This window comes from Sebastes umbrosus, chromosome 21, assembly GCF_015220745.1.
Source record: "Sebastes umbrosus isolate fSebUmb1 chromosome 21, fSebUmb1.pri, whole genome shotgun sequence".
Taxonomy (NCBI): Eukaryota; Metazoa; Chordata; class Actinopteri; order Perciformes; family Sebastidae; genus Sebastes; species Sebastes umbrosus.
This window is the reverse complement of record NC_051289.1, coordinates 13,390,579-13,402,736: the sequence shown is the minus strand read 5'-3', so window position 1 is coordinate 13,402,736 and position 12,158 is coordinate 13,390,579. Positions and strand designations below refer to the sequence as shown.

The 12,158-nt window shown below is 40.3% G+C and overlaps 1 protein-coding gene across 3 annotated transcripts in view; it reads right to left on the bottom strand.

The window, feature by feature from the left end:
* The window catches only part of neto1l (neuropilin (NRP) and tolloid (TLL)-like 1, like), an 82,590-nt gene extending 71,724 nt beyond the window's left edge, over nucleotides 1–10,866 (bottom strand). For 2 of the 3 annotated variants that reach the window (XM_037756764.1, XM_037756763.1), the window contains exons 1-4: nucleotides 10,024–10,865; nucleotides 8,697–8,753; nucleotides 8,471–8,605; nucleotides 7,831–8,079 (exon numbers count right to left, since the gene is read on the bottom strand). In XM_037756764.1, the coding sequence (XP_037612692.1) occupies nucleotides 7,831–8,079; nucleotides 8,471–8,605; nucleotides 8,697–8,753; nucleotides 10,024–10,051 (469 nt within the window). In that variant the 5' untranslated portion in view covers nucleotides 10,052–10,865. Of the gene's footprint in view, nucleotides 1–7,830; nucleotides 8,080–8,470; nucleotides 8,606–8,696; nucleotides 8,754–10,023 lie in introns of all 3 variants that reach the window. The other variant, XM_037756765.1, reaches the window with a different exon arrangement.
* Between the last annotated feature and the right edge of the window lie 1,292 nt (nucleotides 10,867–12,158).

Sequence of the window (12,158 nt, the reverse complement as noted above, 5' to 3'; positions counted from 1 at the left end):
GCCTCCTGCCAATCTGGTGAATGGCCATCATTCTGTGAATGATGTGGATGCAATTGAACAAAAAAAGCGACTCAAACATGTAAATGTCAGGTCTTGCCACTGGCAAGCAACTTTGGAGGCAGATGTGAAACTGGGAAGTCGCCGCAACCTCCTGTCTGGCCCCGGCAATGGCGCTGCCAAAGTCGGTTCCCTCCAAGAGCGAAGGGGTCGATCTCTACGGTTCAATTTTCAATTTTCCAGTTTGAGGTTCAATCTCATGGCCCTGCCTCCTTTATGATAGGCCCATATATCCTGTTCCAGCTATAATCTTAAATGCCATTTGACTCATTCTCAGTCCAGTTGGAGCTTGGTGTGGGCGATAAGGCGCTTAAATCAATCAGTGTCATCTTCATCATATAGATACATCCGTCATGGCCTGAATTGTTAATGGTAGAAAACATACAGTGCTACTGAAGGTGCCTCGGGTAATATGGGAGGCTGAATGGCATGCTGACCAGTTTCCATTTGACTATTTCTTTCAACAAAGGGGAAAAATAGAAATATGTTTGTATTTACTATAGTGAATATGAGTTTGCGTTTGGCACAAATTAGCACAATATTCACATTTAAAATACAGATATTTGAGTGAAGGTCATCGAGCATGTCCACACCTGACAACATGATAACAAAATACACTAAAAAAATGCATTATATACTCAAAACTACACGAATCCAATTAATTTTTCTCAAAGCAACACAGAAACATCTTCATATTTCATCTTTAAATGTATTCACACACCTACAAAACACATCACATCTAAGAAGCAGATGAAAAATGTATGTCTTTTTCTCTCTCTACGATAGTTTCAATGAAAGAACAGCATATCACCGGTCCTTGGGTCAGGGAAAAACACAAATACTGCCCGAGTCTCCAGAGCAGCTTCTACCTTGGCTCTGCACACAGCCTGCGATCAGAGCGCAGGGAGCAAGAGGGGGGAGAACTTGCAGCTTTTATTTGCTCTGGCTCTGGCTTAAGGTGCTGAAACACCACTTAATCTACCAGTCCACAGGGTTCTAAGGTCACGGGGCCCTAGGACGACCTGAAAAGCAGAACGCTGCTCAAATCCCCCAACAGCCTTGCAAACGGAGAAATATACCACCCGTAATTTCCCCTGCTGCACACGCTGTATTCAACTACTCTACGTGCAATTTTACATTATGTGAAAGTACTATAAGGCTGCCTGTCACAATTTAACACCTTGGCTTTGGCGCGGACCTCCAGAGATGATGCAAATCTACGGGAGGCAACTTCACATGTGCTATGAAGCTCTTCTGGCTTTTTTTGACTCATGCCTTGTTCTATCTTTATCCCCATTTGACAGTTACTCAGTGCACTTTCATTTTAAAGTTGCCACTATTTCAAAACTAAATTATTGTTCCGCTGTGAAGATATTTGCACAGAATGATGACAGACGGGATGAAACAATAAAAATAGAAATCATCCAAGGAGTTATTTAGCTAATTCAAACACAGCCTTGGCCTGAGGCTACCAGTCCTTTCCCTTACTACTCCCCTACTCCACCTCTATCCCAGGCTTCTCTCACTTAATGGATTGAACTGCCTTTTATATGTGGACTTGATTGTGGTGTAGTAGAACATGATGACTCCTGCGATACACTTACAGTAGGCTATGCAGCACTGCTCCAAAATGGCCTTGGGATAATGTGTCAAGGTTAAGTATACTGCATCTTGGCATTTTTTAAGAGACTCACTAATGGTACGCCTATTCATTTTCATGCCAAAAGCAAGATGAGACGATAGAAACCACTTCCATGTCTGTGCAGTAAACATGAACAGCCAGTTAGCTTAGCTTAAAGCTAAGACTGGAAACAGAAAAACAGCAAGTCTGGTTTGGTCTAAAAGGCCCCGTTTACACCTGGTGTTAACATGTGATTTATATCTGGATATTGACATCCAAACCACAGGCCTTTGCATTTACATCTGTTATTATTAAGCGCTCTCATTATCTTGATTCTTCCCGTGTTGTGATCAGATCTCAATATGCTAATTTTGGTCAGACGGGGCTTGTAGAATTGTCGATAAACATGGCGTGTCCCAGTGTCAAGGGAAGCAATGAAACGCTTTGTTTTTGAGAGGGAACACTTAATAGCTAGTGATAGTACTGTAACTTTTTACCAGGCTTGCCTGAGTGAGCATGAAGAGGAGGAGTGAGGTGGATGGCTGATCCAATCACACTCTGATCCCTATCCGTGCATTGACACCTTGCGTTAACATGCGTTTTTCCTTATACTGATCAAATATCCAGATACAGATTGCACGCTAATGCAAGGTGTCAATGGGGTGCAAATCTTGCTACTTAACATGTTATGCCTTGTTTGTTTAATTGGTACACAAACTGTGTAGAAATGTTTTTACTCTTTGTACAAATTATACAAAGGACCACATACCTGTTCCTTCCCTCCCTTCACTGTATGCCAAGGCAACATTAATTCAGCACCCTGTTAATGGACAGCGACTAATAGTAAATAGAGTGCCCTCCTAATCAGTAAACAGAATATGAAACTCATCACTATAAGACAGATCCAGGGATGTACCGAATAGTTGGAAGCTTCATTCATAACGTTGACCTTCACATTTGTAAATCAACATTTGAGTGCTGCGCTACTTTTTTTTCGTCTATTCATTCTGTTTATTTATACACAGTTGCAGATAAAGATTAGGTTACATTAATGTTAAAAGTATTATGCTATTTGTAGAATTAGATTCCAGTGGTGGCTGCGTAGGATTGTTTCTTTGTGTGATCCAAACATTTCCAAAATCGCCAGAGCATTCTTAAGTCCAAAAATCTAAATTTATTGAAGAAAAAAAAAAAGTTTGCAATATGTTTTTTTTTCTGCTTCAATCCATATTTGTTGGTATTTAGCTTTAAAAAAACAAGGCAAAAGTGAGCATGGCTCACATACCCTCGCTCACTGCTTGACTCCTACTGAAGTAGGGGAGTAATCAAATGCTCAATGTGCAGCTGTAAGTCGAAAAAAATCACAGTTTTTGGCCAAAATTTCAAAAATGTTGGGCACCCTGGACTTTTAACCCATAAAAGGCACAACTAGACCGCACTGTCAACCATCACACCAAATTTGAAGTTCCTAAGTGAAATAGTTTCTGAGTTCTGCACCGGAAACGAAAGTGTGACACGCGAACGGACAGAAGGATGGACGGACAGACACATGGAGCACTATATACCCCCGACTACATTGTCGCGGTTGTATAACAAAATTTTACTGCAGAAAACCGCTCGCCAATTTGCAGAATCCACTAGTTAGATAGCAATGCACCAGGTGCAGGTGCATCTGGCTTTTAAATGGAATGGGAGATAACACTGAATGGTTAAATTCATGTTACACCCAAAATCCCTTTGCCCCTTGCACCTTAATTTGCGGCGAGATTATGCACAGTTTAACCAATAGCAACAGTTTAAGTGGAGTTGGATACGCCCTTAATGCACTTGCGCCATGCACTTTAGACCATGTGCTATACTGTAGATCTTTTAAATAGGGCCCTTAGAGTCATCAGTAGGCAGATTTTGTAACTATTTGACAGAGCCAGGCTTGCTATTTCCGGTCTTTATGCCAAGCTAAGCTAACTTGCTGCTGGCGCAAGCTTTATATTTACCATGCAGATGCAAAGTGGTATCAATCTCTGCATCTAACTCCAAGCAAATAATAAATTTCCCAAATGACTATGACTCATCTGGGAGCCCACGTGTGTTTGGTAAGCAAAGTATAGTGTAAGTACTCCATCTTTCACTATTGGGTAAGATACGTTCATTCAGTCAGGGAACTGAAGTGAGTCACACATGCAGCCCATTGAAAAGGGTTCAAACCCTTGAAAAAAACAAGCTACAATGCATTTTGCAGAGGTAAAAAACAAAACAAAAAGACTGCTGTAAAAGTTCTGTGACGCAGGACCAAGCTTGAGGCATCCGGGTGTAATTTGTTTGACAAACAAATTGCGCGTCACATCACTGAGAGAGCCAAGTTAATTTACTGACTGTTGTGAGTGAATCTCTAGTGTCTGTTACACCAGCATCTCTTACGTCCTCTGATGCCACATATAAATTAAAGACATAGCATCTGCAGACTTTAAGTGCTTCACTCAAGTGCCTCAACATTTAATATGACTGGATATTATGAGATTCCAGTCACTGCTTGTTCATCCACGGGCTGCTGTGCTAACCGCATTAGTCATCAGGAGCACCAGGCTCTGAGAGGACAGGATGTGAAGGAGAGGCACGAGAGTTTTTTATCTCTCCGCTCCTAAAATGACTGAGGGAAAAGAGCGTAAGAGGAGCTGATTCATGTCACCTTTGTTGCCTCTTTTTTTTCTCTCTCTTTTTTCTCCCATTCATCAGAGAGAGGCTGTGTGAATTAGCATGGTTAGCAGAGCAGCTGCAGATGTGAGACACTATTCAACATTGCCAGATTTCAGAGTATCAAGTCAAGTGAATTCGGGACTTTTATCTTCTTTAATTATGTAAATCATATGCCTCAGATATTTCCTATCAAGTCGAGAGAGAGGCAGGGCTTTTTTTTTTTTTTCCTCTCAGCAAATTTTCAATGAGACTCCCAAGAGATGGCAGGCAGAGGAAACAATACTTCAATTGCACATTACAGAAAATGTGGTCTTGGTGCTTTATCTCTGACTATCAAGGGCTGAAAATAGAAAAAATTATCTTTCCTGTGTGTCTTTTGAAGTATTTTTTGTCGTAACGTTTCTTGCATAAATATGTACTATACTTAGATACGAAGACAATTTTGCAGACTATTCCTTACCCTACTACATCAGGAAACACCATGTAATGTAGATGTCAACATAAAAAAAATACAGTTATATTACATTTTGAAAATGTTGCTTATTTGCTTTCTTGCAAAAATAACACAAAAGATCAATACAACTGTTTGTACGATGAATATGAAGCTATGCTCCCTGCAGTTTGGTTGGCTTAGCCGGTTAGCCGAACTGTGGCGAAGATGTGTCCGCGCTAGAAACGTTTCACCTTGAGCGGAAAAAAAAAACATGCTTTTCCTGAGGCTTTGTGAGTATACTTTCTAAACATACATACGAAAGGAAAAAGGAGATCAACTGGAGGGAAATAACAGAAAGGGAAAGAGTTCTGAGATCATATGCGCGGCACCACAGGGGACCATCCTGTCACCTCTTCTGTTCGCTTTTATACACCTTTTATACAACTCTGCAGAAATGTGCAGATGACTCTGCAGTAGTTGGGTGTATTAAAGGAGGACAGGAATCGGAATACAGGGACGTGGTGGCCAGCTACGCCTACTCCTGAACGTCACCGAAACCAAGGAGATGGTCACGCACTTCAGGAGAACAAGGACTGCTGCTGATCCCATCAGTATTCTGGGAGAGGAAGTGGAGGTGATGGACAAGTACAAGTATCTTGGAGTTCACCTTGACAACAAACTGCACTTGAAATGCACAGGAAAGGCCAGAGCTGACTCCACTTCCTGAGGAAACTTTGGTCTTTTAATGTGTGCAACAAGATGTTGCAGATCTTTTACCAGTCTGTTGTTGCAAGCACAATTTTCTTTGCTTTAATGTGCTGGGGCAGTGGCATCAGAGCCGGCGATCAAAACAGAAAGGCCGGCTCTGTTCTGGGAACCACCTTTGAGCCATTAGACATCAGTCACAGGCTGAGCTGAACACATAAACACACACACTAGCTTACACATGGTCCGTGCGTACATTTCTAGCTAACATCTGTGCAGCTGGTAAATGGGCTCTTTAGGGGGACTCAACATGGACTGCACACAAGGTCCAATAACGCAAAGTAAAAATTTGGTTTGCTTTCTGTCTGGTGGGCAGATTCTGTTACCATTTGTTACTTGACAAAGCCCAGCTAGCTGTTTCCACCTGTTTCCTGTCTTTGTGCTAAGCGAAGCCACCTGGCTGCTGTCACCAGCTTCAATTTTACCGTACAGACATGAGTGATATCAATCTTATCTTATCTAATCCAATAGAGTGGTGCAGGGATGACGTATTTTTTTAGGCCAACCAGGAAGTTAGCATCGCCCTGGGTTCCCTTGACAAAAAGCCAATGGGATTTTTCCATTGGCTTTTGGATTATTGGAGAAAATAAGCTCTGTGGCAAACAAAGTTTTATGAAACTTAATAATCTTCACAAATGAACACCTCGTTTATGATATTTGAAGTGTAAATGCAATTGCCAGAAGTAAAAAGCCAACATTAGGCTATAAGTGAACTACACCACGGTTGCATGAGCGCGAGTATACACAACGAGGCTGTAAAGGGTGATGACGTTTAGTATTCTCATTTAGCCACTTATTAACTTTTTTTAGACACATAAAGGCTTCACAATTCTCAAGTGTATTTATTGATGTATTTTATATTGTAGAACAAAACGTTAAAATATCTTAAGCTTGTGTTCTAACTAACATCTAACTAAAAACACATTCAAAAAACCCATTGACTTCTAGGCGAAGGGAACCGGAAGTGCTTAAATGCTAACTCATTTCCAGGTGTTAAGACTCATTCCTGTAGCACTCTATGTCTGGTAAATCTTTAGCTACTCAACTAGCCTTGCAGATGAATAGCACCAAGTATGCAAAAAATGTCTTAACAGTAAAACTTAAAATTGAAGTTGATGTGTATAACACAGCTGCAGGATAAGAGATCCATGCCTCAGCAGACAGCAATCTCAGTAACGCAGAACACATCCAAGCATGACGCTCTATCTCACTCAATCTATCGATTCATATTTTACTCCTTTCTGCATGAAAACTATTGTATCTGACAATGTAACACTCTGTAGCTTTTACGCTGAATGCATTGAGCTACAGCAGCTTTACCTCAGTGTAGTTTTACATAAGCAATTTGACTTCTGCTAAAGTGGCACTATTTCTGCTTAACAACCCATGGTCCTTCACTTTATTCCTCAGCAGATCTCATTCTTACTGACTGCACTTCTCCACTGCAATTTCCGATGAAGAGGTTCACCATTCGAGACACACAAAGCCTGTAGAGATAAATCTACGGTCCATCTACACCTTGATAGCTTTGTTTTTTAACAGCCTGAGAGCTAGTAGCATGTTCTTCGGATGAAAGGTTGACGTACTGCATAAGTGTTCATCATATAAACAATTACACATTTAAATCTCCGATGGTAAAATACCCCTGAAGGTGCAGTGGATGTGGAGACACATACTGCTCGTGCTTCCTGGCACTGTGCCTTTCAAATGCTCAAACTGAAAAAGTTGACAGTGTTATTAAACCCAGTCGAATGTACGTAGGTGAGGGAATATTAAATCGTGCTTATGCCCTGATTTCCTTGTCATCAACCCTCACGCTGTTTCAGTAATGCAATCTCAATCAATGATGAAGCAAATTAAGACACCGTAATTGCCACGATTGTGCTCGACAACACCGATTAGTTTGCTACACGCTCTCTCGGCTTTTTCCAGCCCTGTAAACTGAGGAGTCTTGCTGCTGCTGAACTGAGTTAAAATCTGACACTGCTCCACTTCAGTCCAGATATATATAGAAAGAAGGAATAGCAGTCTATAGCCAGTCACAAGAGTGCCCCAGCCAATGACAGTATATTGCCAATGGAAATACTGAGTGTGTGCAGACAGACAATCAATAAAACTGCAAGAGGCTCCCACAAGGGCGAGTTCCCTGGATGATGTTTGTTATTCATTTGGAGCATTGCCGTTAGAGCTATAAAGCACGGATACGCTCGCAAGGAAAGAAGTGACAAGAGCAGTAAGAAAGCAGAAAAAAAAATGGTACCTGCAGTGAAGTTGTAACTTGCTGAAAATCCCACCGCTTCCAGTTCACCATCCGTAACAAATTTTATCCACAGATATCGGCCGCTACTCCTGATATCGGGCGGGCTGTGCTGACCACAGTAGCGCCCGAGAATCGGGGAGAAGCCAAACGGTCCATCCCGAACCTCGATGTTGTCAAATTTACATTCCCAAGAGGACTCGATTGAATAATTCTCCTCGAAGTGCAGATCAATACACTGCCTCGGGGGTGCTGGAAGACACAATTGGAAATAATTACCACTATAAGACACAGCAGGGAGTGAAATATTAGTCATGCTTTCATTGATGAACCGGTTTCATCATGAGCACGCCCACATGCTCAATACCTCCAATCCTGGCTGTTAGTCAATTTATCTCTAAAACACCTGAGTTATTAGCCTCTACGTTCACTTTGGTGCTTTTTATTAACCTGATTATCTGCACTGATCAATCAAAGACAGCCTCCTAATGTGAAAAAATACCAGCCTGTCTAATAAGCCAATACATCTCATCAATCCCTACTAAGTTACTGTGATTCCCCCCTCCAGCATAACCCCAGGAATGCTTCAGCTTTACAGAACAAATAGCTGAATCACGTTGCTTATTTAAAGAGAGTTTTTTACCTTCAAGGATGTAAACACACTCTGTGTCTGGGGGGTATTTGTTTGGGTAATTGGGAGAAGTGAACAGCCCTCCTTCTGGTTCTTTCACCCACGTTCCACATTGACCTGCAGGCTTCACTCCTGAGTTGTTCTTCGCTATAAAATACATAAGAGAGAAGAAAAAGTGAGTGATTAAAGCTTTGAAGAGAGGATTTTAAAGATGTGCGGCTGCTGTGATGGAGATTACCTGCTGTATCCTTCCTCGTTGCCCCAGACAACCCAAGTATGAGAAGACTTGCAACAACTGGAAGAACATAAAAGACAAATACATTTTTTTTGACGGAAGACTGCGACATGCATACAGTATATTGTTTTTGTTCTGTGATTTAGTTGGTTTTGTGCACAGCTTGAGTTCAGCTGAGGGAGCGTTGAGTCAGCAGGGAACCCATTTCAGGTTCTGGATTTCCTGTGCTGTACATCAGCATTATGCTAACTAAACCTGTGCCTGACTGTGACCTTAAAGAATCCCCAAAACAGCATGCAATACCTAACATAATTATAAAAGACCATTCTTGGCATCTTATCAGTTATGAGGATTTATGCATTTAATATAAATAAATGTGCAGCTTTTATAATGCTAATCCACATAGCTCAGGAACATAACATCTGGCCTGTACTGTAACTTTGTGCAAACACATAACCTGAATGACTCCTATTTAAAGTCTTTGGTTAGGGCTTATGGCTGACAAAGTCCTTAAAAAATAATGGATTATACTGGGTAATTTAACAAAAAAATTACTAAAATTTGACCCAAAAAATGACTGAAATTATATTTTTTAAAAGTAAATAATGACCAAAAAATTACTACAAATTACCAAGAAATTACATAAAATGATCACAGTAATTTAAAAAAAATATTTAAAATGATAAAAAATAACTACCAAATAAATAACAATTACCAAAAAAGACTTCAAATGAAAAAATAACATAAAATATTAAACAATGACAACAAATGATAAAAATACCAAACATAATGTCAAATTACCAAAACAAATTGAAATAAAATGATCAAAGTAATACAAATTATAGAAAAAAACTACAAAGGACTACAGATTACCAAAACATTTTAAAAAATTATCAAAGTAACTCAAATGATAGAAAAAAAAACTACAAAGGACTACAAATTACCAAAAAAAATACTAAAAATGAAAGAAAATAACTAAATAATATACCAAAAATGTACAATTAATGATAAAAATAAGAAAAAAAGATTGACTACCAAAACATCTACATCATGAGTTGTCACTAGTCACAATTTTCTTAATATGATAATTTCCTCCCAAAAAGAAAAAAGAAAATCCTAATATAACTTACAGTGTGACCTTCAAACAGTGAGTTTACAAGCTGTAGGATGCAGTATCATGACAGGCTATTTGTTTTATCACCATGCTCCTATTTGGAGTTGAATCTGTTGCTCTGATTAAAGGATGACTACACTTCTCTTTTCGTTTGGGTACAAGCAGCAATGAGAGCTTTTGAGCAAAGTGTGCTTCAGCTCCAGACGTGCATCTTACCGTGATGGAAGCTGTGCCCATGTACCATGTCTGTTCCTTTCACAAACGTCTTCAGACTCAACTAATTCCATTTAGATTTAGGAATACTTGAAGAGAAAAAAAAGATTGAGATGAGAGTTTCTGAAAATTTTACTCCGGGAAACCTCTCACACCATTTAGACTACAACCTTTCCAACAACAGAAAAGCAAATTTACTCCTCAATAAAAATCTTCAGTGGGAAAAAAAACAAAAATCCTTCCAGATGAACTAATCACCAGTTTCATATAAAACCAAAAACAGTTCTAAACACTCGCCCGATTTCCATCCAAGCGTTTCTTCCAAAACCCTTTGGTGCTTTTGATGCACTGAAAGGATTAATAGTCCCGTCATCAGCCCTTCTCTAAGCGCTCCACCTTTGCAATCTTCTTTGGGGAAAATACCATGGACAGCCTTTTGGTTTGTCCTCTTTTGGTCCCTTTATCAGGAGAGTGGATCCTTCAGGAGAAGCATGGAAAACCACGCAACACTCATCTCTGCAGCGTTTTCTGCACTCTTTATAGTGGTGCGTAAAATCCCCTGGAAAACACAAAAACACCAAAAATCAAGTGGCTTTTCGTTTGGGTTTCATTGGTCGCAGCTTGTCAGTGTTTTCTCTGAGTGCATCCTCCTCTTGTCTTGTCTTCTTCTATCAACTGGAGAGTCCCCCTGCAGCCAGCAGAGGAGTTAATGCATGATCTCCCTCCTCCTTCCTGCTCATCCAACACCATGCGCTGCCGTCCAATGCGCCACAATCCTTACGCACTTCTGAGGCACGCAGTGAAAACTTCTCCAGCACACGACTTCACACTCACACCAGGAATAGTAGAGAGAGAGAAAGGAGCACTTATATGTGTGTGTGTGTGTGTGTTTATGAGTGTGTGCTGCTGCAATGGGGGGAAAAATGGAAAGGTAAGCAGAGGAAAGGAAATGAGATATGAAATGGGAATAAACAAGCAAAATACGCATACATGTCAGAGAGTGAGTTCTATCAGCGTGATCAAACAGCTGCAGACTAAGAAATACATGCATTGTTATGTACAAACATCTGGAAAGCATCATCTTACATCCTGATTCTTCTGCACATTCACAGTCAGAGCTTTGCTTCTGGTTAAAAACCATCTAAAAACTCTTGCTAATACATGCCACCCCACTTCAAGGTTATCATGACATCTCCAGATTTCCCCATACCTCTCCATGATTCCAATTCCTACAAGAAATGGAGAAGAAGGCAATGCGATATGAAATTGAATAAACAAGCAAAATACGCATACGTACATGTCAGAGAGTGAGTTCTATCAGCTTAATCAAGCACCTGCATAATGAGAAATACAGCATTGTTATGTACAAACATCTGGAAAGCATCATCTTTCATCCTGCTTCTTTCTGCACATTCACAGTCAAAGCTTTGCTTCTGGTTAAAAAACCCATCTAAAACTCCTGCTAATTGTAATGGAAATTCTGTCAATATTCCAAGATGAGTCCTAATGAACGTTGAAATAAGGATCTCAAACAGATGAAATGTCTTTTTTGTATTGTACTCTTGCAAGAAGAGACGACTGGTTATACAGAGTCACACAAAGTCTGCAGAAGAGTGCACTGCAGGAGATTATTACAACGTGATTATATAGAAATTTACAACATGGGACTGTGAGAAAAGGAGTTGTTTTGCACAGATGAGTTGTTTTACTCAGACAGTGTCCCAGTAAAAGTCATCACTCTACTCAGTACTTTCCCACTACATGAGACGAAGAGCACACAGACAGTAACTTTCCACTGTTGCATAAAGAGACATTATTACATACAATGTAATTTTCCATTACATTATACAGCCTCCCAACTTCAAGGTTATCATGACATCTCCAGATTTCCCCATACCTCTCCATGATTCCAATTTCTACAAGAAATGGAGAGGTAAAGTGAAGTTTTCTTTCTCTATTTGTCCACAGAAAAGTGACAAACACCCAATACTTCCCTGCAGGTGTGTGAGCATCAGGATGTACTGTATTGTGTGTAACCACTCTCACACCTGATGACAAAGCTGATCAGAGGGTGCTCAGGGAGCAAGTCAGGGGGCTCGGGCTCCCAAAATAGTCTTGGCACCCGGCAGACAATATCC